The sequence below is a fragment of the Abramis brama genome, assembly GCF_963993115.1.
Source record: "Abramis brama genome assembly, chromosome: 23".
Taxonomy (NCBI): domain Eukaryota; kingdom Metazoa; phylum Chordata; class Actinopteri; order Cypriniformes; family Leuciscidae; genus Abramis; species Abramis brama.
Window position 1 is genome coordinate 10,167,880 of NC_139985.1, and position 26,628 is coordinate 10,194,507.

At 37.4% G+C, this 26,628-nt stretch overlaps 1 protein-coding gene across 1 annotated transcript in view; it reads right to left on the bottom strand.

Moving 5' to 3' along the window:
* The window catches only part of ephb2b (eph receptor B2b), a gene marked incomplete at its 5' end in the record, with an annotated part of 138,446 nt that overhangs the window by 68,151 nt on the left and 43,667 nt on the right, over window positions 1-26,628 (bottom strand). The window contains 2 exons of the mRNA XM_084100489.1: window positions 5,448-6,132; window positions 13,640-13,719. Coding sequence (XP_083956615.1) covers window positions 5,448-6,132; window positions 13,640-13,719 — 765 coding nt within the window. The remainder of the gene's footprint in view (window positions 1-5,447; window positions 6,133-13,639; window positions 13,720-26,628) is intronic.

Here is a 26,628-nt window from a genome sequence, read left to right on the forward strand (position 1 = left end):
TATTTTCTGGCCATGCAAGCGACGAGTCTAAGGACTCGACTTGTTGGCTTTACCGTGTGTCTGCTGTCACCAAGAGCACTTTGAGCTCTTTGTCACACTCCCACTCCCAGTGTTGGGCTCTAGAGTGAACAACTCAGTATGAGAGGGTTTAATTTCACTGCTTAATGTTCTTTACTTTCCCAATTAGAGTCCAGACTGGAGGGTTGGCAAGAGCAGAGTAGTTAGGAGCTCAGCCATAAAAGCGTGCCATGGGTCAGATGTTGATTGAAGCTGTCTGAAAATTGCTGCTAAAAAGGCCGTATTGTACATACTCAATAGGTGAGGAATAATGCCGAAAAGAAAGTCGAGAGGTTTGGTTTACATTGCGGCCATGCTATTCTGAAATGTATGTGTCCATCAGCAGTAGATAATGCAGAAAATTGCTTGATGAAGTGTTGAGGGGGGGCTGTGGTAAGAGGCCACTTGAGTGAAACAGCACTGCAATGAACCATGAACATGGGATTATATGAATGCTTGTGACTGAATACTTTATTGGGACAGACTGAGCATTACAGCTGTGTCTAATATTGATTTTCATCTATTGTTCAAACCTTCAGCACATTAATTGAATTATGGTTTAGATTTCATATATAATTTCAAAAAGAGCTAGAAAAGCTCATTCAACAACCCAATGGGTCAAGCAATCACAACTGCAGCATTAAATCTATATCCACGTTTGGCAAACTGTAAAAAAAAAAGAAAAAAAAAGAAAGAAAAAAAAGTGCAAATACTCAATTACACCTGAAGCGCATATGATATGCACCATAATCAACAGAACATTTTACAATAAAGTTCAACTTTTTTTTGCAATACTTTTACAGCACTTACTAATCATGGTTAGTTTTAATTTCTTTATATACTAATAAATATTAACATTTCAAATGGTATAAATAAAAAAGTATAATTATATAATTATATATATATATATATATATATATATATATATATATATATATATATATATATATATATATATATATTTATATTTTCAAAACTTCAAGGAACAAAATCCCAAACATGGTCTCCTACCTGCAAAGCCCTTCATTTAAACATGGAGGGCTGAAAGATGATGCTGGGACAATTGTTTGTTTAGCTTCATGAACCCCTGGGATTTCAGGCTGACCATAAGCATTGCAGTGCCCCGTGTTTGCTGTTAGCCAATTAAAGCTATCATTAAAAGCAGATGCTCCATGGGAAATAAAGGGAGTCACAGTGGTGCCTGTGGATCATGATGACTTCTTCGCTAAAGCCTTGTCGATGTGGAAGGTAGCCAGCACCAGGAATCCAGAGGGACACACTGTCCTTTACTCCTTTCCTCAACCTCTATATCATCAGGACATGGTTTGTCTTCAGCTTTTTTTATTCTACGGTATTGAGAATTACTGTAAGATTACATCAAACCTCAGCCTTAATCTTCTGTCTATGAATGTGCCACCACTCCACTGTCTGCTACTAATTCAGGCCCAAAACTGTGGTGAGAAACAAAAGTTAGGATGCAAATTATTCATAGCATTATTATTTACGTTTTGTCCTCCTCAAGTGTCGTCTGTTGTAGCATTTTAGTATCAACAGCTTTAAGAGATTTCCCATTTATAATGTCTAAAATTTAGATGCCATAAATGAAACACTCGTGTAGAAAGACACATATTTCTCCATATGGGAAACTGCTGTATCTATCGTTGCAGAGCCATAAATAAACTCTTGTGGATCTGGATCACACAACCACATTCCTGAAGAACAGACGAGTAATGCTTACCACTGTAAAACCTGCTCGCTCTCTTTCATCAGACTCAAGTTCATGAGAACTTCTCAACAGGTGGAAGGTCTGCACTCAATCAGCTTTGCCAAAGCAAGCACTTTGTCTTTCATCGACAATGCTATGTAGCTTAAAATACCTTCACCAAGAAGTCCCCCAGTGCCGTTGCATTTGTTTGTGTTCATTTGATGTTCTTACCTAATGGGTATTAGTTGAAGTAGACTGCAAAAAAATACTACTTTCAATTAGCTTTTTTTTTCAGTTTTCCAGGTATATTTTTTGAATACTGAAAAAGATGTCACTGCAGTAAGACAAAAATACATTTATATTAAAGATATATTCTCTGAAATCAAGTCTTAATATCAGTATTAATATGCAGTGTTGTTTCTCACGTGAATTTTTAGATATTTTAACAGGAAAACAAGTTAAAAAACAACGAATTAAAACTTTTTTGCAATGTACATTCAACACGCTCTCTACAGTTAGTTTTATATTCCCATAGTTTGCACTTCTAAACCCATTTTCCACAGACTATATGATCAGATTACAATTTGGAAAAAATATGAGCACTGATTGTGGACCTAGAGCCCCTAACCATGAACATGTCTCCTATTATGTCCTTCTGAGTATTCTGCTACCATTTCAAATGAACACATTCTCCGAACAAGACCCTGTGCATCTCCAGTGGGTCCACGTCTAACGCAGCTCTAAACGAAATCAGATCTGCCTTTATAAAGGGCATTTCTGCTAAAGGAACCTGGCTTGCTTCATTAACTTACAGCGCCTCCCTGGGAGGAAATTTAATATTGTTAGTAAAACGATCTCAAATTTCTGACAAGAAGCCAATGCCATCACAAGCAAAAGTAAATTGGTATGTTGTCAATATTTTGACAGACGTCATGTCGAAGAATCATCTTCTGTTGAAAGTGCTGGAGAAGACTTAATTGAAACATGCATAATTACGCGCTTGTTTGTAGCGAGGTGTCTGCATAAAGTGTTAGTGGAATTGTGAAAGTTGCTGTGAGACAGATCTTTCATCTGCAGATCTTATGACCTCTTGGAACCAAGAACGTAAGTGGATACCATGGCATCCCGGCGAAAACATCTTTCACAAATCAATTCATTACGCCCAACTCTCAGCAGTTAAAAGCCCTTCTTTCTTGCATCAACCCATCCCCCGTCCACTGACCACAGTCCTGACATTGTCTCACGCAGCGGTATCAGCTTTCCCCTGCCAGAGAGATAAATAGCTCAATGAATTGAAGGCAGACCTTGATCAAAACCGCTTATGTACAATACAGTCAACCACCATCAATAAACTATTTTCAAAATAAATCTATCTATCTATCTATCTATCTATCTATCTATCTATCTATATATATATATATATATATCTGTCTGTCTAATTCAGTAACATTTTACAATAAGATTTAGCTTTGCATGCAATACTTTTGCAATTTATTAATAATGGTTAATAAGTTCTATATATGTACTAATAAATTATACGATTTATTGCTATAAATTGTTAATATGTATCATATTTAAGAAAATAAATAAATGCATATAAAAAATGATCCACCCATCCATTCAACCATCCTAAAGTTGAGAAAATAATTAGCTCTATTCCTTTCAAATGTATCTAGCCATTTTCACACCCTCAAAACACATCTAGGCAGTGCTAATCATCAAACGCTCCGTCATAGTTTTCTCTAGCCTTAAGAGTGCTGATCCAAGGTCAGTTGTAGCACCTCATTAACATTTAGCTCATGGGATTAGAGAAATTTCATGACATTAGCACTCTCTCACTTGCAATCAGGCCCTGCTGTCAAAAAACATTATGAAATATTCCTCAATGAATTAATATTCACAAATGCTTTATGAATATAAGCTAAATGCTCAGTGATTAGGATCATTATTCTCTCTGTTAGGAGTAACAGTCTTTCAGCAAAACACTGACAGTGTTATGTGAAAGGCTTTAACAAGTACCTTTTTATAGCTTGCTTGATTTGACTTTGAGCCTCTCCATTTGTCTTTCACAATTGTATGTTTTTTTAAACCCAGGTGTTTATAGAGATACCTCAATTCCAAGAAGACTCTTGAAATATTAAAATCGATAGCATGCAGTAAAGTACATGACGATCAAAAACAACCAAATGTGTATAATTATGTCAGCTCTTCAATTTAAAGTAGACTGCTAGACGATTTATCGGCAGGTGCTCCTGTGCAAGGATTGTGACCGTACTCATTAACTGTCATTGAATGCATATCGGCAGAGCGCCGCCCTGCTAGCGCCTGCAATGAGCGGCTATCATCACAGCTCATCCTGGACTAGACGGGGAGCCGGGGTGGTAATTACAGCCAGGCTCATGAAGAGGCTGAGCGAGTATGTGTGTGTCTGTCTATACGAGTGGGTGCGAGAGGAAGGGGGGGGGGGGGGGGGGGGGGGGGGGTCTGAAACACAGGTGGGCGTTTTATTGTGTCGTCTGTGTCAGCGTGGAGCCTGTCTGAAGGCTGTCGTTGCCGTGGGAACAGGGCCCGCCGTCGGGCGAAACGAGAGCTCCCACTGTAGAGCGAGTTGAATTACAGGTGAGGTAGGCTGAAGAAGAGGAGCACTGGGGTTTGGATAAGAAACGATCAATACACTCACACGGTGTGAAAGGGCCAGCTTACATTGATGCTGCACAGGGATACTGTGAAAGGGGAAAAAAAAATGCCATACTATCCACATCAACATGTTTGAGTTGCCTGGGATATCACAGTGAAACCACAACATCAACAGCGGGCCATTTCTAGAGCTTCAGCTTAGTAGGAAACACATGCTGTAGCTTGTAGGTCATTTACAAAAACAAAATTACAATACAAACATCTAAAAATCCTCAAAATATGATTAATTTAACAAAGCAAAATTGCGCAGATTAAAAGACCCAGTCACACCAAGAACGATAATTATAAAGATGACTATAACGATTACTATGTTAGCATCCACACCAACACACAATTTCGTTTTGTTTATTATAAGCAAGGGCTGTTGTTATGTTGTCTGCCTCTTTAAATGCTCGAGGTCTTTAAAACGGATGGATTCTGATTGGCTGTCAATGTTTTTATCATTCATCAGCTGGAAAAAATACTTGTGAAAATGAATCCAACAATATTGTTATTGTTGTGGTGTGCTATTCTTTTAGATTTAGAACTGTTTTTTAAAACTATATCTTTATCATTATAGTTATCGTCGACTTCTTTTCACAGAATATATCTTACATTATAAAATTCTAATAATTGCAATTTTTTAAATTATTTATAATTATAATAATAGTTTAAAAATAATAGCATTTGCTATGGCAAAAAGCCAATATTGTGTTAGTTATGCTTAAAACAAAACAAAAATGTTGCCAATGGGGTGTTGCCAAAATATACTCTCTGAGAACAAGCCTTAAAATATACTGCAATTTTGTTTTAAGCAAATGTATAATATTTTAAGGATGCATGTTTTTTGCAGCATATGAGACTACAAGAAAAATGTGCTGAAAAGACGACAGATAACCAGATCACACAGACAAGCAAACAAGGGTCAGTAGCAGCTGTGACCAAAAAATGAAAAGAGTTTTGTGCAACATGACAAGACCACTACACATTAGCAGAAAAGCATGCTTACCTCTGCAAACAGTTCCATTCTCCACAGCCTCGTGCCCTGCTTTACACATACAGCGGCCAATAGGGACCATCCACTCTCCATCTCCATTACAGTACAGTTTAATGGGAACGTCGACCTCCTCGGCATTAGGGACGCACACTCCCCTCGCCGCCACCAGTGAGGTGCTCTCTGCTCCCGAAAGCGTCTCCTGAAATATCGCTCCATTGCGGATGGTGCGAGGGCACTTCCGGTAGAACACTCGCACGGCGATAAGCGACATGCACCCGCCGTAGTCCTGGAAGGCTAGGTAGAAACCATTACGGGACACGGGGCCGAAACTGCGAACCTCTGTGTTAATCTTCATCACGCGTCCGCCCAGGTCTACTTGCGAGAAGCTCTCATCGGCCGCAATGGTATCCACCTTGATCCAAGGGTTCTCCATCCATGGGGGAAAGACTTTGGTGGCCGTGTCGGAGTCTGATTCATAGTAGTAGAGGTTGAACGTTTCCTTGCAGGAACCAGGGACTCTTGGGATGCTGCTGCAGTCTCGTACTGAGAACTTCATCTCCACATGAATGCGTTGAGCACCTCTTCGGCGGATGTACTTGGTGCGCACCCAGTTATTTTGGTTGGCAACGAAGACATTACACACCTGATAGGTACGAATGGTGTTCATATTCTCATCGTAGCCACTCACTTCTTCCCACTACAAATAAAATGAGAAAGCAAAGGTTTACATATTTGATTTACATCCAAGTTTGTTTGTTTTTACCTCTAGACAAGGAGAAATGGGACGGGAATGGGAAAAATGCTTTATTTACTACCATGGTTACATTTTAGCCGTATACATTTATTTGTATGAATTATTAAATATGTGCTCATGTGACAAAAATGCCAGATTAAGAACCGGCTACAGGTAATACAAATAGTCAATCCCTTCTCATATATCTAGCTAGATTTAAAAAATGATCTGACAGCAGAAACTATCATGTTATGGACACATTTGTATCTCTGCATCAAATATCTGGAGGGCTTTACGAGCACCTGAACTGTTTTCAGCAGCTTTCCCCATATGCACAGGCCAGATTACTGAGCACAGGAGGAATGAGGTGGGAAAGAGGGAAAAATTCTCCTGCTAGACTGCCAACAGGCCCTGGCACTAGGCATAGAGAGGACTGGCATTGACTTGGGTTTCCTGTAGACCCCCACATTGCAGTGCCAAGCGATTCTGGTCTCTATTTATTTTTGTCTCTCTCACTCACTCTCAATTTCTTGCACTGTATAAAAATATGTACTATTAATATAGCTCAGACGGAGACAAAGAAAAGGTGATGCACTTTGATGTTTACACAATCATCTATTTTTTGCTTTTCTGCCCTCAGGCAGCTTAAAAATGGAGCCAGCATTAGCATTATTAAACTCTTTCCCTCACAACGAGAAAACAACTGAGTATAGTTTATTGAAATTAAACAAACATGCTGACTCAACAGCAAAACTAACAAAAAAATAAATTAACAAAAAAATAAAGGGAGTGTATTAAAGGGATAGTTTATCCAAAAGTTCTCACTCATGGTATGGATTAAAAAAAAAAACTCAAAGAAAAAGTCATACTGGTGACATGAAAGTGAGTCAATTATCACAGATTTTTTTTTTGTAACCTATCCCTTTAATTAGAGACGAGACAAGAAAGAAAAAAGAAAAGAAAAGAAAAGAGAAATGAAATTAACAAACGAAAAGAAAAGAAATGCAGAACATTTACCTTCAGTTGACCCACTGATCATTAGTGTAATAACTCACATAAACACATTAAAAAAAATCCATCCCGTTGAACATTACAAACCTAAGATAATCAAATTATACGGAAAGCATTTGATAGAGTGAAAGAGACTTCTTGTAAAATTTACAAGTATATATTGCGCAGACTAAAGCATGAAGGGAACACGCACCAGGGACTTCACTGCTCGGCCTAAAGTGACTCCAGATGACTCCATTGTGGTTTTCAGCCAACTTGCCTGCAATTACCAGGCACAGAAGTCTTGACCTAGTCCAAGAGGGAAAGCCCTTTTCTTCACCTTAAAAAACATTTTCGCACCACGGCCTCAAAGCCCAGCAAGCGATCACCCAAACCCTCCCCAAATCACCCTCCCCTTGAGTGTTATACTCTTCACTTAACAGCTGACATAATTTCCAAAATTAGTTGCTGCTTAACAAGGATTTTGACAGAGTTTTGACAGACTGGGGGAGAAAGTCAAGTCTGTCCAAAACCTCCATTCTATCAAATGATCTTGGACTAATTAAAACAGCATTCTTTCCTTGCAGCTTTTGTTCTTTGTTCCCATGTCCCTGTTATTCGGCTGAGATGAACTGAAGTGATTCTGGATAGGATTGTGGTCATTAACACTTGCACTTGTGTGTGTGTGTGTGTGTGTGTGTGTGTGTGTGTGTGTGTGTGTGTGTGTGTGTGTGTGTGTGTGTGTGTGTGTGTGTGTGTGTGTGTGTGTGTGTGTGTGTGTGTGTGTGTGTGTGTGTGTGTAAAATTAAGTTTTCCATCACTTCAGCTCAGTCCTTTCAAGCAGCCAGATGTGTTTTGGGTCACTGGCAGCCATTGACCTTGCCACCTTTCTTAAGGATGACACATTCTTCCATGAACCAGAAAGGGGTGAGAATGAAGGGTAGTTAAACGAGAGAAGACAGGGTGTAGCATCCTCTTGTTTGTAGTCTGTCACTCTGACTAATCAAATTATAAAGAATTTATATAAAAGCAATGTTGCTAATGAGAGACTGAGTAAGCGCGTACCACATGATGGTCCAAACAAACGGCCTTTAAATGGAAAGCCTCCCTTTGTGCTGTCTCTGCTTCCCTGCCACTCTTTCATCAGAGGCAAAGAGGAGAACCAAATGAGATATAATAAGAGCCAAGCGATCAAGCACTGAGTGTGAAATTAGAAGAAACATCTTCATTTCCATAGGTTTTCTCCTGGACTTTCAGTGGGAGTGTGGCTAAAGGGAGACCATGTGTTTTAAGAGGGATTCATTAAATATGTTTTTTCTTTTTTTGGCAGGAAAAGTATATAATATATAAGCAGTCTTTTTAACCTTTATTGTTAAAAAACTAAATACAAATTAATATTTTATATATTTTAACAAATAAATACAATTATTGATTTTAATAAGTTAAAATAAATAAAATTATCGATTCAAATTATTGATTTAATTAGTTAAAAAATTATATTTTTTTAAATAATAAAATAATTCCTTAAAATCAGTATTTTTTTATTAATATTGTGTGTGCTGAAAAATATTTGAAATACTACTCTATTTAAAAAAAATAGTTATTAAATGTGAAATATAAAACTAAACAATTTAAGCTATTGACTTAACAGATAGAGTCATGCTTACTAAATCTATTTATAATCTATCATATACTGGTTCCTCCTGAATCTATTATACCGCTCTCACAAGTGTGTCAGGGCCTTTATCAAAAAGTGTTAAGACCCACAAGAAGAGGCTGGCTGCCCTCTGGTTAAGAGGTCAGAGTCTTACATGGGGGCACTTCAGCAGTGGTGCACCACTGGCTTGTGTTCCTATATACTGGCACCCAAATATAAAATTATGCTGCCATCAGGTCTAAGGGCTCGAGCTATGCTTTGAGGGTCACAAGCAAATTATTACAGAGACTGCTAGGGCAGAACCCAGAGATTCAGTCCACTGAATGAGAACGCAACCTGGTATTTATAGGCCTCACATGGTCCTGATGTGATGGTCCTCACATGGTCTTTCAATCATGACAAGACATACTAACTGTATTCTGTATTCTTCTCTTAATCTACTGTCCTATAGTAGTTCAACTAGACGTTGCAGGCTATGTTATATTAAGCATCACTATATCTCATTAGTTAAGGTTAAGGATTTGAACAATCAAAGATATCTATCATACGACCTTAAAATTTTGTATTCACAAAGTTTGCTTTTCTAGTTAAAAATGACAGTTATACTGTACAAATTAATTTTCATTCTACTTCATTACATTTAAATTTAAATTCAGGAATTACATTTTAATTTAAAGTGCGTTCTCAATTTAATTCTGAATGGTACACAACCCTACTAAATAATAAACAGTGACGTACATTATCCCATAACATTTGTGCTAAACCTGCTAAAAAAACATTTCAGAACACTAACAACATCACAACATCCAGGTAAGAACCAACAGCATGAGCATTTATTAAATTAAAACAGTTCTGTCTTGCTGTTTTTGGATGCAAAAATGTGTCTTCAGTGAACATCCTTAATAATGATGTTAACACTTTGGCAAACAGAATGTTTTAGCTATATAACTAATCTTGTGCAAACAGTGTCTTCGGCATAGAAAAGTATCTAATTTCAATAAATCATGCACAATTTTTTTTTTTTTGGACAACAGAACTGAATTAAACTTGTAACTTGCACTGGGAAAAGGAGCTCTGTGATAAATGGCACACTGTTCTTGTGGACAGAAGTTTAGAAACGATAACTCCCCAGCCACCCAAGACGGAGGAAAGTTCACAGCCGAGCTGTGATCTATAAGTCTCCCAGACAGAGGCTCTCCCGGCTAGAGCGGAGACGCACGCTTGTGCTGAATTATGAAAAAGTCTCGCTCCAGGGGATGCAGAAGTTGGCCGCGATCAAACTTTTGTGTTATATTAATTGTTCCACTATGACACGGCTCTGAACTTTTATTTGGACTTCTGCATCTTTTACAAATAAACTGTCAGAACCTTATGAAGTTTACATGAAGCCAGCAATTAAAGCTCTCCCAGGGCTGTCATTTGTATTCAAGCATTTGTAAAGCCGAAAGCTGAAATATGCTGACTCCACATCTCAATGCAAACCGCTCTTTGGACTCAAAGAAATACATCGTAAATCTGCATAAATAAATCATTCACGCAGAGGGGCGAAAGGGAGCATGTATGACAGCTCCTGAGGGAAAGTTTCCCAATTTGCAGTTGTGGGAAATCTGACAGATAGAGTCACATTGAGACATTTGTCCTGAGGGGACGTGTGGGACAAATGACATCCGGATATTTCAGCTGAAGTGCAGTGGGATTACAACCCTAAGCGAGATACTGAACTCCCCACCATTAGAAAGATTGACAGAGGGACAGAAAGTGATTGAAAAAAATGAGGCGACCTACAAACTGAGCCGTCTTTGGCAGTCAGCTTCAATTACCTCCATCCACTGGTAATGCACAACATGTGAAGTAAGACAAACAAGCTTCCTATTGCTTCTTTAACCCTTGTGTCTATCTATATCCATGTGGATCATGTTTACATAACTCATACGAATCAAGGACATGACAAAAGAGTTATGCTGGGGAAGGGCGGCTTGTTTCAATCTTGACATGTGACCACACAGAGATTTGGGACCCTAAAATAATACAATCGTTTTAGACCGATCCACATTGGAACTGATTTCAGGACATTTCTTGAACCAAATTATTTAAGGCGGTTCTGATAGGTTTGTGTTGGCTGAAACATCTGTTTCTTGATGACTTAATCTAGCTCATGTCATGCCAATCAGAAATACTGAAACTACATGGTTTTAAACAAGGAAACCACAGTTTTAAGAGAAGCTAAAGGGTTGTTCCAGAACTGTATGACTTTCTTCTGTGTAATACAAATTTAGATTTCATTGTATGGAGAAGAAGAATTGTTTTTTGTCTTTCACAAAAGACAAAATCATACAGGGTTGAAATGATATGAGGGTAAGTAAATGATGACAATTTCCATTTTCAGGTGAAATATCCCTTTAACAGAGGACATTTGTGAGCATGTTCCCCTTTACAGCATCAAATTTAATTTCATTGTTCATTATTCCTCGCAAAACAGACAGAAGCAGTTCATGAGCATGCAAATAAAGTCACAGATGATTAATGACAGTGTTAGATCTGGACCTTGAGGCAGTCAAGTGAGGGCCACACTATCACACTGATTAGTTACACAAATGTACTAGCTTATTTTCATGTTCTGCATCAGTAAGCAATGAGTCTAGATGCATGACCAATACTGAGTTTGAACATGTTTGCATTTACACACATTTGTAATGTCTCCTGCAACGCTGTTCTCTAACTAAGCCGGTAATGACTTAATTTACAGCCTCATGAGGATGTGTACAGACTGCACACACCATTGCTGTTATAAATTAAAAATAAGTCATCCTTAAATAAAATGTTTTACATTACATAAAATGCTCCCAGAGAGGCATAAGAGAAAATTGTCTTTTTACGCGATAAAACAACCATTTATAAAGTGCCCTTGGAAAAGCTGAAAAAACTTTAAGCTTTTTGTTGATTTAAATTGTGAGGTTAACAGAATGAATTAAAAGGTTCACATAGTGCTGCTTACTGACATTTTCTCTACCACGTACTTAGTTTGTTTTTAGAGTGAACACTGTTATCATAAAGAAAGTGTCTGATTCTGTGTAGCTGCTCAAATCAGGGGTTGCATGCCACTTTACAGTTATATAGATGGCCAAAAATCTAACAGACCAAATTTAAAGCCAGCAAATTCCAACTTTTGATTTCAATACGTCTTTAAATTATTAAAAGACATCTGAAATTATAACATAGGATTTTAAAAAGCTGATGTGCAGGTCCAAACACGTAACTATACAGACATGTGGAGTAATAACTACAGTCAAAAATAATAACAGAAAGCACATGAAGTATGTGCTCCTCACACCTGGCTGTGATAAAGGGTTACCATAAATCTTTCTTTAATGTAGGTGTTAACTTCCATAATTACACTGTTCAATACAGTATATTCCACCTGCACAAACCATCAAGGGGTTTAGAATAAATTCAGGACACAAATGTGAATGTATGAATGAAAGAATGAAAGAATGAATGAGTGAATGAACAAACCACATCTGGATTTCGGCAACAGGGGTTTGTTTTGCAAAGCTATTCAGTGGCATGTAGGCCAACTGTTGATGGAGTGCTCTATATTTTGACTGACACTGATACTTTAGTTAAGCCCACAAGGCTCTGCAGGGGTGTAAGACAATAACTTAAAGCCTTTCTCTCTATAAGGTTTACAGAATCCCACCTGTTTAATGCTGCTGCGGGGAACCGCCATTTGTGAATTTAGTCAAAGTGTGCTATGTCTTGCTAGAGACTATTCTCTAAATCTTGTTTCTTTTAAGAAAATGTATATGCTCTTTGAAAATATGTGGTGTCAGACAGCAGAATAACCAAAAAATGAATCTGAGGGAAAGTTGGAACAATCACTAGCATTCCTTGCTGAAGAATCAATTTCCTCTGAGACGCTGGGGTCATTTTGGATATCTATTCTATAATTTCTGAATGTGTCAGAACAGCAAATAAGTTTTGCATCTGAACTATGCGATATTTAATTTCACACGTTATATCACGACATTCCCTCTTGTCTGTGTAGCTATTAGATGTGGTATTGAAATGCTCTGTTAATTCTTCAGAGTTGTACAAATGAAAAAGATGTGATGACGCAAAACATGTGTAATTCCGTTTCTTTTGTTACAGAGGAAAAGGAGAGGTGAATCTTATTCGGTGCAGATTGAATCCAGAGCCTCAGACCCGAAGACACCAGCACTTTGTTCTTTAATATTGATTGCTCTAATCAGTACAGGGGAAAAAAGCTGCGTGCCCTCAGGTTCGAAGAGAAGATGGTGAGCAAAATGATTTCTAAAGAACTTTGAAGTTGCTCAGCCACATTGTCAGAATTCTATCCTCTTTTCTTCCTCCTCTCTGTTTCTCTCAGTCTTCCATTTTTATTTTACTGCTTCCAGACGCATGGAATGGTATAATTTAAACCATCCCCCCAAACAGACACAGAAGCATAAATAATTGAATAAAATAGGGAGTGTTTTTCTTTTTTTTTTTGAAATACACCAGCAAATTACTCAGGAATATGTTTTTCTTCCCCCGATCTGTTCGGAAGAACATAGATCTTGGTGTCGGGGAGGAGACGATGAATTGCTCCTGACCAGTGGGCGCTGAGCAGGCATGAGCCTACATGGATGAAACCTAGTCTTAGTGGCACTATATGGTAAGGATTCACATCCAGTTTCTGTCATAATCAGAGTAGTAGGATTAATTGATCACTTCATGTAACCTCAGTAAACTGTGTGCAATAAAAAGACTAACTGAATTAGAAAAAGAAATCTGTTAATATATAGACACATTAAGAGAACTTACACTATTGTCACTTGTCCCCGACAACGGATATACTGTCCAGCCAAGCTCTGCGGTCGCTGTGGTGGAATCCATCAACATTTCTGTGGAAGTAGGAGGAAACATAAAAAGGTTACACATCCAGGTCATGCTTTGTACAATGTTCAATGTCTGTGAGTTCATATACAGATATCACCCACAGAATCTAGCAATCTTTCATTTATCTTCAATAAACAGAGTGAGGGAAATTGCTAATGTTGTCTCGATTAACTCCAAGAGGTTCTTAAATTACAAATAAAAACAGAAAAAACAGACTGACGTTAACACCAAATATAGATCTTAATCGCTTTTTATCCCCAGTCTTTGCTTAAGGAAATGCTGGGGAAGAATAAAAACCTATGAATATTTCATATATTTCCATGCATTAACATCATTCTTTATCCAGACATTTATAGAGGCTTGTGATACCACTTAACCAACTGCTCCATAAAATACTATCAACACGTTTGACACGAATCAGCCTTAAATCTGTTTCGATATTACAGCTGTCTCCAGTAGTAAAGATGAAAAATGCTGTAAAATCAAGAAGGGGGCAGGAAATAGTGGGTTCTGCTTCCCTGCTGTATGATTCAGCCAAGATATTTTACAGACAACAGCACACTATCAGGCTCCACCACTGCAGAGGTTACATGGGTACATGATGTTGGTAAGCAGTTCGACAACGATGAGATAACCACCAGAGACATTTTAATAACGATATGGCAGTGTACTGATACTGAGAAAGGCTAATCTTTTACAGACCTTACAATGCCTTTGCAGGCAAATGTGCATAAATATCCAAAACATGCATATTGCATCGGTCTAGCCATAGCTAAATTTGTGTTCCGATTGACTTCTCTTATCACAGTTCTAGGGATGTCACTAACGATTATTTTGGTAATTGAGTAAAAAGGGTTAAAACTTCATTTTGAAATCGTGATGAACAGTTCGCATATTTAGAAAGTTATTGATGTATTCTCAGGTTGGTGTAGGTTTATAAATGATTTACATTAAAATCTGATGAAATGGCACACATCGCGTTCCCAGATGAATGTTATAAGCAACTCAAACTCACAGCATATGCAGAGATGGAGTTTGAGATGCTCCACACATATAAATGATAAAAGTTCATGTGGAGCAGCATTTACTGTGAACGAAGCCACTCTGAGATGCACATAAACTACACACATGTAAATAAAGTAGATATATTAAACCCGCAGGGCATATATTTATTTAATTGAATCGCAGTCTTTCTCAGTAAATTGCAATCGAGGATTTTTTTAAATGGAGTACTCGAATTTAATTGAGGAATTAAGACATCCTTCACAGTACACAGTTCGGGTCACCATTTATATGTGTACAGGATTTGAAACCACTTGAAAATACTATTTTCATGCCAAACAAGACAAGTGAATTTTAATTTGGTTTGCACATGCTGCGTGCTAATATGAAAGCTAATTTAAAATATAGCCTATTGTAGTTGAATTTTTCAAATATTGTGACTAAAATATAATTCTGCTGCCTCCTAATATCCTAATATTTTGTGGGATTAAAATGTGTAAACTGTGCTTGCCGTTGATGCTAAATCCACACATTTGAAAATATAAATCTAATAATGCTGACAGCAAAAAAAAAGCTAAAAAAAAATAAAAAAACACTAAACAGGTGTAGCACTGCCTCATCAATATTCAGCATGGAAATAATGGCTTTTAAATCAGTTATCACTCAAAAAGCTCCATAAATAGCCCCTCTGTGTACATTTGCATCAAAAATTAATGTGTACATTCTTCTTCCCTAGATAAAACATTGATATTCTACAGTTTGTATAGGGACAAGCATTTTATGCATGCCTTCATAGTAAAGAAACTGCAGATTTGAGTGCCACTGAAAGGGGACGAATTATAATCAGATGAAAGATGACCGTTTGGTTGAATATAAATCAATCTAATAACAATTACTTCAATTACTCCAGCTGTTCAACATCAGCTCAGACCTTCAAGTAACAATTCACCCACTCGTTCTGAGCTGAGACTGCAAGGTTGGAGAAAAAAAATCTAGTAACTGGAGGCCAGTTATACTCTACTTCTACTGATTAGTTGGTGTTAAAGAACATCTCAAGTAATTGGGGTCAAAGAGAACACATTTTGCCGTCTGGGGTCCTCAGAGGCACGGGGATGATAGTTCTCAGTTCAGATTGGCCGTCAGTCATCCCATGTGAATATTCCATGTTATCGCATTGATGGCTTAATTAATTTCCTCTAGTAATTAGAGTAAGACTAAGTTGTTAGACTTTTGGAGGGAAATAGAGGAAGTTTGTGTTTTATCACAGTCGAATGCAGCTGTTTTGACTTCCTTTTTACAAGCATCAGAGTACAAAACGTCTTTCAGAGCCTCAGCTTGAGGCCAACTAATTACCAGTCTTAGCTATTGGAAATACTTATTCATTTACAGAATTTTCATTAATCTTGCATTAGGCTATTTGATCATTTTAAATGCGCTTTCGAACGCTGGTTGCAATTAAGACGGGCCTTGAAAACGACAGAGATTTTGAAGGAAAACAGTAAGTGTACTGTTTGGGGCTGTGCAGAGGAACGCAGCCTTTCGGGCATGTCTCTATACCTCAGATTCCCTCTGAATTATATTCCAGGAAAAACCAAAAGCATTCAATGAAAAAAAACTACATGTGGGTACAATTTATTTGAAAAAGGACATATTCCATCTCTAAGGCACACAAATTTAAGCTAAATTACATGATTATCACTAAGCCTAAAATTTATATTCAGAGACTCATGAAACTTACTCTGGATGTCCATTCATAGCAGTCTAAAATGAAGATCTGCTTTCAGTTGGTACACAGAGGTGAAATCAAAATGCAATTATGGGCCATAATAAACAATAGAATTGAAAAAGTGGCAAAGTGAATTTTCTAACCTCATGCCGAGGACTTGTGGGCATGTGGTCCTTTATAAAGCACCATGAGTGCATTGACTAGCGGTGAGGTAAACATTCTTTCCCTTTCATAAGCTCCTGTGCTTTATACGCTACTGCTTTTCGCAGTCTGGAAGAGTGATGCACTGCCTGTCCTGTACCGCACGATGGATAACCCCCCAACCAGAGGCCTCATGCGTACTCAGAGCCAAGCTAGAGATTTACGACTCCCCGCAGTTATGGCCATACCTCACTGCAACGACTTGCTTCCAGCTCTTCATCCTCTGTGACGAGGTAAACCAGAGGGGTCTCTCGGCTCCACAGGACTCTCTTATGGACTTTTTGAAGAGAGTGGTGGATGTGGCACCATGAGGATTGAATGTGTTTATGCTCACACCACGTCTGGAGGTGGCAACACATTCCAACCAGGGCCTATGAATAAGCCTGAGTCATTGTAAGGTCCAGCACAGACACCATTTTAAGACCCAGGAGGATGGGTGAGTTTAAGCTTTTCAACAGGAATCATTTTTATGAATTTTCCCAATGTGAATATGTAATGGTACTGTAGGAGGAGCTTTCTGACCGCTTAGTAAAATACCTTCTCAGAGTATAATGGAGTTCAAGACATCTTGCTTATGCTTCACACTCATATTACTCACATTTTACCTGAGTTTGTGGTCCGAATTGAGTGTGATGAGATAAAAATAATGTGTACCGCAAAATAATTGATTTACACAAAAACAGTGCAACCCTATTCATGAATAAATTAGGGATGAACGATATATCGGCCACCATATTGGTATCAGCCGATATATGTTCATTTTTAATGTTATCGTTATCGGCCTGATAAGAAAATTTGACCGATATATTAAAGCTGATAAATAATGGATTATTTCCTTCAGCTGAGACACTTGAGATGCGAACTGTTCACCATGATGGTTTTGAATTGCTTGAAATATGATTGGAATCACTTAAAAAAGGAAAATACTGTTAAGTGCAACATGTGCAGCGCAAGTCTGTCATATAGCCTAAGCTACATATAATTATAATGAGAACATTATAATTGTGTGTTTGGGTCATGGTGTTTTTAATGGTGAGGCTTTTATTTTTGTAATCAGGCTCTCAAAAATTATATAAAAATTTGGGTTTAGATTTATCAGCCAATATATCGGTTATCGGCATTCAAATACAAAGATTTATCGGTTATCAGTATCGCCCAAAATTTTAATATGCATCCCTAGAATAAATTACTCAAATAATCTGTTATTTTAAGTAAACTAGAAACATACAGCACAACTAATATAGTCTGATTCATGCACAACTTACTCTTTTAAACAATCATTCAAAAAGACTTCAAAGTCAGTGTGAAGTTGAACCCTATCATTTGAATCATTCTGACGAATCCACTGAACTCACTGAATCCATCTGGTAATATATTCAAATACAGTAAAAGCACAGATGATACAGATACATATAGATGATGCATAGATATTGATGAAAACAGAGAGATTTTGAGGTTTTCTACAAACTTTCATATAGTAGTTTGTAACCAAAGAGTTCATAACTGTATAATAATTTTACTAATTAAATGTAATTTAAAGCTTATTTTTAAAAAAATAATTATTGATTGTGTTGATTATTATATGTGTTAGCCTAAATAAATATCTGAAATTTACCCAAATGAATTGTAAACAAATCAATTTTGAACTGAATTGAAAGCTTGTGAATCTGAATCTAAATCAGGCCATATGTATTGATGACCCAGCCCTTGTTTTCGCTGGGATTTAGGGTGCCATGGCATTTCATCCGAAGGTTAGAAAGGCCAGCTGTTCATTGCAAGGCTGTAAACAAAAGGAGCCTCTGAACACCAGTCCACGTTAATTGATAGGAAACAGGATCCTTTCAGACCAGGGATTACTGTTGGGAAAATTGATTGGTCAGCAGCTATGCTCCTGAGCCAGAAAGTGGCACCTGTTAAAATTGCTACTTTTAAAAAGGCCAGAGAAAGCTATTTGGGGGAACGCTGCTGTGTAAAATGGCTACACGGATCATTAATAGGAGGGTCTGTTTATTTGGGGAGGTGATTAGGGTTTAAGCTGTAGACCACAGAATGCCACACACACTTGTTGCACAGTCACTGGACTGTAGCCACTTCACACAGTCATAGATATATATTCAGTGACCTTGAATCTAGGCCTGTTTCCAAATCTGCATCAAGAAATGTCAACTTGGAATGATAAATGGAAAGTCTTCGGATGATAATTCCATTTCCTAAAGAATCCCTAATATCTCTAATACCTGTGTATGTCTGTGGCTGATTTTATATACTCTCCTGAGGATGCTTCCGGAGAAACCGGCTTGGCTGACTCTAACTCAATTATGTGGGTGGGCTAGTTATGACAGAAGACTATGGTATCATTATTCTGAAACTTGCAGAGGTGTATGTGGAGAGACTGACTGAAATGTTTTGGCAGCTAATGCCCAACAAACCGCCCCTTACCCTTGGATAGAGCATGGCAGTGCTTCAGACGAGTACTGGCTTCCAAATAGCCTAGGCCAAAATTCACATCAGTGACTCACAAGCAGCATGTAGAAGCACTGGTAACACTTCAGAATAAGGCTCAATTTGTGGCGGTGTCCACAACTAGGGGTGTCCCCGACTAAGGATTTTCATAGTCGAATCAGATTCGTCAAGTCTTGTCTATAGTTGAATCATGTGGGGGGGGGCGGGGCTTTAACAATTTAAAGCCGCGATGTACAGAACATCACACAAAGATATAGAAGAAAATGTATAAAAACATTTTGGATTAAATGAATTCAATCAAATTAAATCGGCTAAATTGCCTGTGCGAGCACACTTTAAGTAGCCTAGGCCTACAGTGCAACATGAATGCACTAAAAAAAAAATAATTAACAGAATTAAATTAGAACAGAATATACCTTTCTAATAAATAAAAATACAAAACGAAATAAGTCATAATCAAGTTACTAGATGCAGAACAAATGTGTGCAAAATGCCTAAAGTGCAGGGTAACATATATTCAAAACACAAGCCACAAATAGTTAAATTAGATAACCCTGAGTGACCAATTAATTAAATTAAAATATTAAAATAACTAAAGTATGGCCAGAATTGTCAACTTTGTCTTTTTAACTGCAGAAACAACAATAAACGCTAAACTGAAGTGGCAGTCTTTTTAAAAGCATCCAAAAATCAAATTAGGACCGGCTGAAATGTTTTGAAATCATTTGTACCCTACCTGACCAAGAGAGAAAATCCAGTCTTTCACTCGGTCTCTGTCCGTTTGAGTCTTTTCAAAATGTGTGCGAGGATAAAATACATTCTAAAACTCTTAACGTGAAAAACGTTTAACGGCTTAATGTCCAAAAACTTTTATATTAAAAGATCAAATTCTGTACACACCTTACTAATAAAGCATACTATATAGCCTAAAGAAAAGCATATGAACACAACGTGTTTAATTACTACATGTTAAGCATTTTCCTCCCATAGAAAACCGTTAAGAAAAAGCTTTACTTTCTATAGGAGGAATGCGTTCATATTCTGGGTTCATCTGCTTATCTGCACATAGTATGGTTTCTTAATAAGGTGTGTAGCCTACAGCGTTTTAAAAGCTTTTTTCACGTTAAGCGTTTTAGAATATAATTTATTATATATTTTTTTACAGCATTTATTAATCTTGGTTAATGTTTATTAATAGACATCATTTTTTAAAGAAATGTAATACTTTTGTTCAGCAAGGATGCATCAAACTGATCAAAAGTGACAGGATGTATCGGTCAATAATCGGTATTGGTCGATAAAAGCAATTATTTTCACTATCGGCCATCAGCTGACTGTATAAAAACATATGATGATCCGATAATCAGGGCCGATTATATCCTGTCTTTCAAAAGGGGACGGAAAAACTATGCTTTTTCATACTGTGTATGAAGGAAATGTCTCATGTTGAAGGGCTGTCGAAGTTCAGGCAACACAAACACAACAAATTAGCAGTTAAAAATTAGTGCTGCTAAAGCAGGTTTTTTTGACCTTATGAATCACTCGTAGTTCAAGCCAGGGTTGCCAGGTCCATGTTTTTTTTTTTTTTTTCTTACACCAAACATTATTTGTAGCGTACCTGCCATCTAATAAATCACAAAGAACGTTGTGCTTTACTACTTGTGGTAAGAAACCAAGTCTCAGCTTTCAAATTCTGTCCATTGTATCACGAAATTCAAACAATAAATAGAGTTTTGAAGCTCTTAAATGTGACGTGACAGATCGCTGTAGTGCTTCAGGTCAAGTGGCAGCGTGGAGAGCGAGTCATTTCTTCCACTTTAAAAGTTATAGCATGCAAAAAACATGCATGAACATCGAATGTTGAAAGATACAGTACAACTATGTAATGTAATCGCTCAATGTTTCAACTGCGGAAAGATGTCAATAAAACTATGGTCATTATATATTAGCATATAAAACATTATCACATTATGTTGCATTTACCTCAGGAAAGTTATCAAGTGTTCACAGTTTCACTAGAGGAGCTTATTTACTGTTAATTATATATGTATGCTTGAATACATTTGCCATGAAGACAAGTGTGTATGAAAACTACTTTAAGTGCAACGGAGTTGTATACAAACATTTCAGTTTGTATTTGAGTGTGATTATTATAGGCCTATATGAAAATAATTAGCAGTAGAATATAATAGCTCTGCTGTTAATTTCAACCTCTAATAATATAGTAATGTTCCAAATGAAAGGGTTCCTTGTGCATTTGGTATCAGTAGATATTCTGAATAATCATCTCTCGGTATCTGCAGAGAAACTTAATTAATGATGCTGAAAATTCAGCATTGTCATCACATAAATGCCATAGTATCTAAATAGATATAAATAGAAAACAATTATTTTAAATTGTAATAATATTCACAATATTACCATTTTCACTGTCTTTCTGATCAAACAAATGCAGCCTTGGTGAGCATAAGAGACTTACTGACTATTCATTTTTGAACAGTAGTGTATCTGTTGTTCATTGTTAAAATAAATAAAATAATTTAATTTAATAAAATTAAAATAAATTAAATACATTTTGGTATATATTAACCCTCTGGGGTCTAAGGTGTTTTTGGGGCCCTTGGGATGTTTTGACATGCCCTGACATTTGTGCTTTTTTCAGTTATTTATAAACATGATAATGGCAAAGGTGTAAATTCACTCTATATAGCACAAACAGGGCTACCATAATATGTGAGCATCATGTATGTAGATGTTTGTATTTTTAAGAGAATAATGTTTATGCGTGGTTATTGGAAAAAATAAAAATGAAAGTTGCTGAAATAAGACCACAAAACTCATACTAAATATGTGTCCACAAGACTTTTGACTAATGGATGTTGTCACTTCGAGTTCTGGCTTCAAAATTATGTGAAAATAGTCTTTATCGTTCACATAAAACAATTCATTGATTGTAAAACAGGTTTTGCTTGGAAAGCCAATATGCGAGGGGGGCGTGAACGAGGAGTGGTTTACACCTGAGAATACAATGTCCCACCCACTCTGCATAATGAGCCATTCATTCAGGTGTGACACTGACTGAGCCACAATGCAAGGACAAAAGATATATTTAGAAGAAGACTTATATTGACCATTTAAGATTTTGCTTACATCTATCTTGTAAATATGTTTTGGTATTTTATTAAAAAGGTTACAATTACAACAATAATTACAATTTCAACAATATTTCAAGTGTATTCTTTCTTTGTAAAAAAAAATGATTATAGGCCTACATTTTATCATATGTATTCATTAGTTTGAATATAGCCAACATTGGAACAGCTAACATCTTAGTTGATGACTTTATTTTTGACAAAAATAGTATTGTATATATATATATATATATATATATATATATATATATATATATATATATATATATATATATATATATATATATATATATATATATATATATATAACATATGAGCAGAAATTGCTAAACAAAAGCTTATTTGATGTGGCAGTATATTCTACAGTAAAAACTGTACCCAAATCTAGTCAACAAAATGTTGTCTTTCATATTTCGCCTGACTGTAACGTTGTTTTTATGAAATATTAGGGCATATAAATGTTAATTTGCAGTTTAATACGTTGCTTATACAAATAGCCTACATTTTATTTCAACATATTTCAGTCGATTTTTACTCATCTCAGTATAGCAATACAGTTTGCTAAAACATCATCATTCATTCACACACAGTCAGAAACGCGATTCAAATTTAAACAGCGCGCATCTCTGCCGTTCATTCATTCATAAACAGAAACGCGATTCACTTGAGAAGGAAAAAAAACTTACTACAGTATTCCTCAGCTCAGTCGGAACATTGCTCCTCGAAATACCCGCACTTCGGAGGTACATTTTCCATTATTATTATTCCTCACAGCGCTGCGAGACGGTGTAAACAAGTAATGATCTGAATAAACTTGTGTTTTCTCGAGCTGATATGGGGGCGTTCACAGGATTGTGTGGATTACCTCAGTCATTTGCGTTTGAATAGCGCGCGCTCTCCGTGGGCGGGGTCACATTAAAAATAATTAGATGAGAACGACTGACATCTCGCTCTTTTCTTATAGATTACATAAACTGAGAATATTTGTTTTTTTATATAAATTACTTAATTTAAAAGAAGAGAATTCAAGCTTCATGCCTGTGTGTCTGTATGTCTGTTTGACTGAGTATTCGCTGAGTTATTGTTCATTTTCGGACGCGTTTCAGAATGGACTTCACTGACACAGAGTAGGCAGAACTCGCTTCGTGTTTATTTTTCATTATTTGGCAAAAAGCACAACACATTGTTTTTATTGTGAGTATACACAAAAATAATACACATTTAACAGAATCGATTGATGTATGAAACTTGTTTGTAATATCAAAGTCAACAGAGCAAAATTAATCTCTTTTGAACTGATAAAAAAAAAAGCGAGCTGGTATCGCCCGGCGATACCGCCGACCCCAGGGGGTTAAATAAAATAATATTAACCAAAATGTATAAATGCTGTGAAAGTACTACTCATTGTAAGTTTATGCTAGCCATAGTATTACAAAAAAAAAAAAAAAAATAAATAGAACCCTACTGTAAAGTGTTACGAAGCACTTTGGACACTAATACCATGTTTCCCAGTGCACCTTATTTTCCTGTAAGGACACAAAATAATAACTAATGATTAAGATTAGCCCATTGCACCATGATTAAGAATAACATCACTCCTTGTCAGTCAGTCTGTTATGAAAAAGAGAAATACTGTGTAAGATTTGCAAACCCTCTGATATCAAAATGTTTCCTTAATAGAAGCAGCAGTACTGTACGCTCCAGGCACATGCTCCAGCACAGATTAAAGAAGTCATCTCTACTATGCAGCCATTTGTTCCTCTCAGGCATGTAACCTCACGCTGTTCTCTCTGAGACACACCTGAAAAATTAAAGCTAGTTGGGGTGGGAATACATTAGAATCGAAATGAGTAGTTAGGGCATCTGAGCGATAACCACATTGCTGTTGCTGCTATTCAGCTCAGGCAAATACTTTTACATATACGACAAGAAACCACAGAAGAGGTAATTAATGCAGGATCGATGTAACACTAGGATCCTGCTGCAATTTACCGAAGGGTCCGGAGAAACCATTTGATCTGAGTGGCATGTGTACGTGATAATGACGTTCATATGTCACGTTGAAGGGTAGAGGCCCGTGTGGTTGGAATGATGAGTGAACACCGTGCCGCAGCTCTGACGTGCCCCTAGTCGTCCAGAAATCTTTCAGCACAACGAGGGTCAATTAGGTGGAGTGCACATAACCGCCGCATTACAGAATTGCTTTGTATGGTAATTGAGTCCGTATGCCAGAGCATACGGCACCCAGAACGTGCTTGGAGAGTAAGGGTTTAATCCAGGAAGGTGGCAGATACCCAAACCCCACCAGCATTACTTTAGGGGCTTGTGAGGACCAAAACAGAATCTGTTATACTTTAGATACATCCGTGGAGAGGTCTCTCACTCTCTCTCGAGGAGATTAATGAATGCTCTGGGATTATGGTCGGGCTACTAAATGCTGAATTTAGGGGTCAGATGATGATGATGATGATGATGATGTAGGGAAGTGTGGAGGGATGTGGAAGGGAAGGCAGAAATAAAAGTGGACTCAGCCAACACAGAGTATCAGTGTGTTTCAGAGGAAGAGGAAGCGGGTGGTTGATTTTGGCAGTGTGCGGTTCCTTGTGAAATATGCTACCACACAGTCGGCGGAGCGTTCCTGTCTGCTTGACACAATGATGTAGCTCTGAATTCTCTGGGTTCAACACGGGACATACTATGGTAATTCTCCATCCTTACATAGCCGACTAGCACATCATTCAAGACCGCTAAGGGTTGAAAAAGAGTTATACCAAAATAGAAATTAGGGAAAACACTAATACCCCCTCTCTCTCTCGCGCGCGCTCTCTCTCTCTCAACAAATGAGATGTCCTTGGCTACTCTCTAATTTGTGTTTGTCTCAAGGCCAGTCCCTCAAATCAATCCCAGCGCCTCTTTAGCAGTTTGTTTAAATGGCTTGGTGTTTCTTCAGTGAAAAGCTTAATTATTTACTTTGAATGTGCCTCACAAAGGGACCACGAAATGTTAATTGCAAGCTGCACTCACTCTTTCCCTTTTTCAAACCCTTCTCGCTTGTGTTGGGATCCAGCTTCAGATGATTGGCTGTGTCTGACAACACGATGGAGAGAGCTGACAGACAAACTGCCTTTCCAACCGATCGCTATTCCAAAGCAGATCAGAACACAGACGATGGACCTTACATCAGTGGTTCTGAATTCCAGTCCTCGGGACCCCTTGCTCTGCACATTTTGTATGTCTCTCTTATCTGACACACTCAGTTCAGTTCATGGAGTCTCTCCTAATGAGCTGATGATCTGGTTCAGGTGTGTTAAATAAGGGAGACATACAAAATGTGCAGAGCAGCGGGTCCCGAGGACTGGAATTGAGAACCACTGCCTTACATCATATTGGATTATAAAATCCTATTCTTCCTGCCAACCATTTAAGCACTGTGGTCTTTCCATGCTTCAAAATATGTTTTTGCTGTTAAGGAGGCTAGATGGTATGCCGCCAACTTGTGAGATGCTAAGGGCTAATGTGTTTTGGTTTTCAAAGAACACCGTATTTAAAAACCATTACAGCTGCTGCAATGTAAATCAAGTGTCATAAATGAATCATTCTACAGTATGGCTGCATAAATATAATAATGTGAGCAGGAAGATTTAGATTTAGAAAAGGGGCTGCATAATGAATCGAAATAAAATTAAAATTGCAATTATTAAACCGGAAAAGGCTAAGTTTTTTACATTAACAGTGAAAAAAAAACCTAAATGTGCAAGGTTTACTTCACTTTCACATTTGCATAATAAACTTTTGCCAACTACACACAGAAACTTTTCTCTTTTTTTTGCCAAAATAAAAGCTGGAGAATTTAACATCAAGTAATGCCATGTGAAAGTACGAAAGAAATGTATTACGTTTGTGATGTTACTAATCGAATGTTAAAATCATCATCAACAAGCCCCATTTCTAACAGAAAGCTGAAATTCTAGGAATAGACAATCCTTATTTGCAAGGGTGTAGAAGATCAATACCTTCTGACAGTGTTGCATCAGAGCAAGAATACCCTCAAGGGAACTGACATCGTAAAGAAGCATGAAAAAGAAAGCTGACAGGTTTAGAAACATCACCACGGATCAAGTTGATGAAAATGATAATTGCCAGCATCCTACACCTTGCCCGCAAGCCACAGACCAAAGCAATGACGATTAAAAATGTGTACATTGTGCATGCATCATGAACACAGAGGAATCCAATTAGTCACGGCTGTGCGGTTTGGAGGTTTGCAATACATGCCGATTCCTTTCTTCTAAAACAGCGTGGTAAGGATATGCCTCTCCTAGGCTTCTTGTACAGCGTGGGCCCTCTGAACAAGGGATGTATGTTCTAGT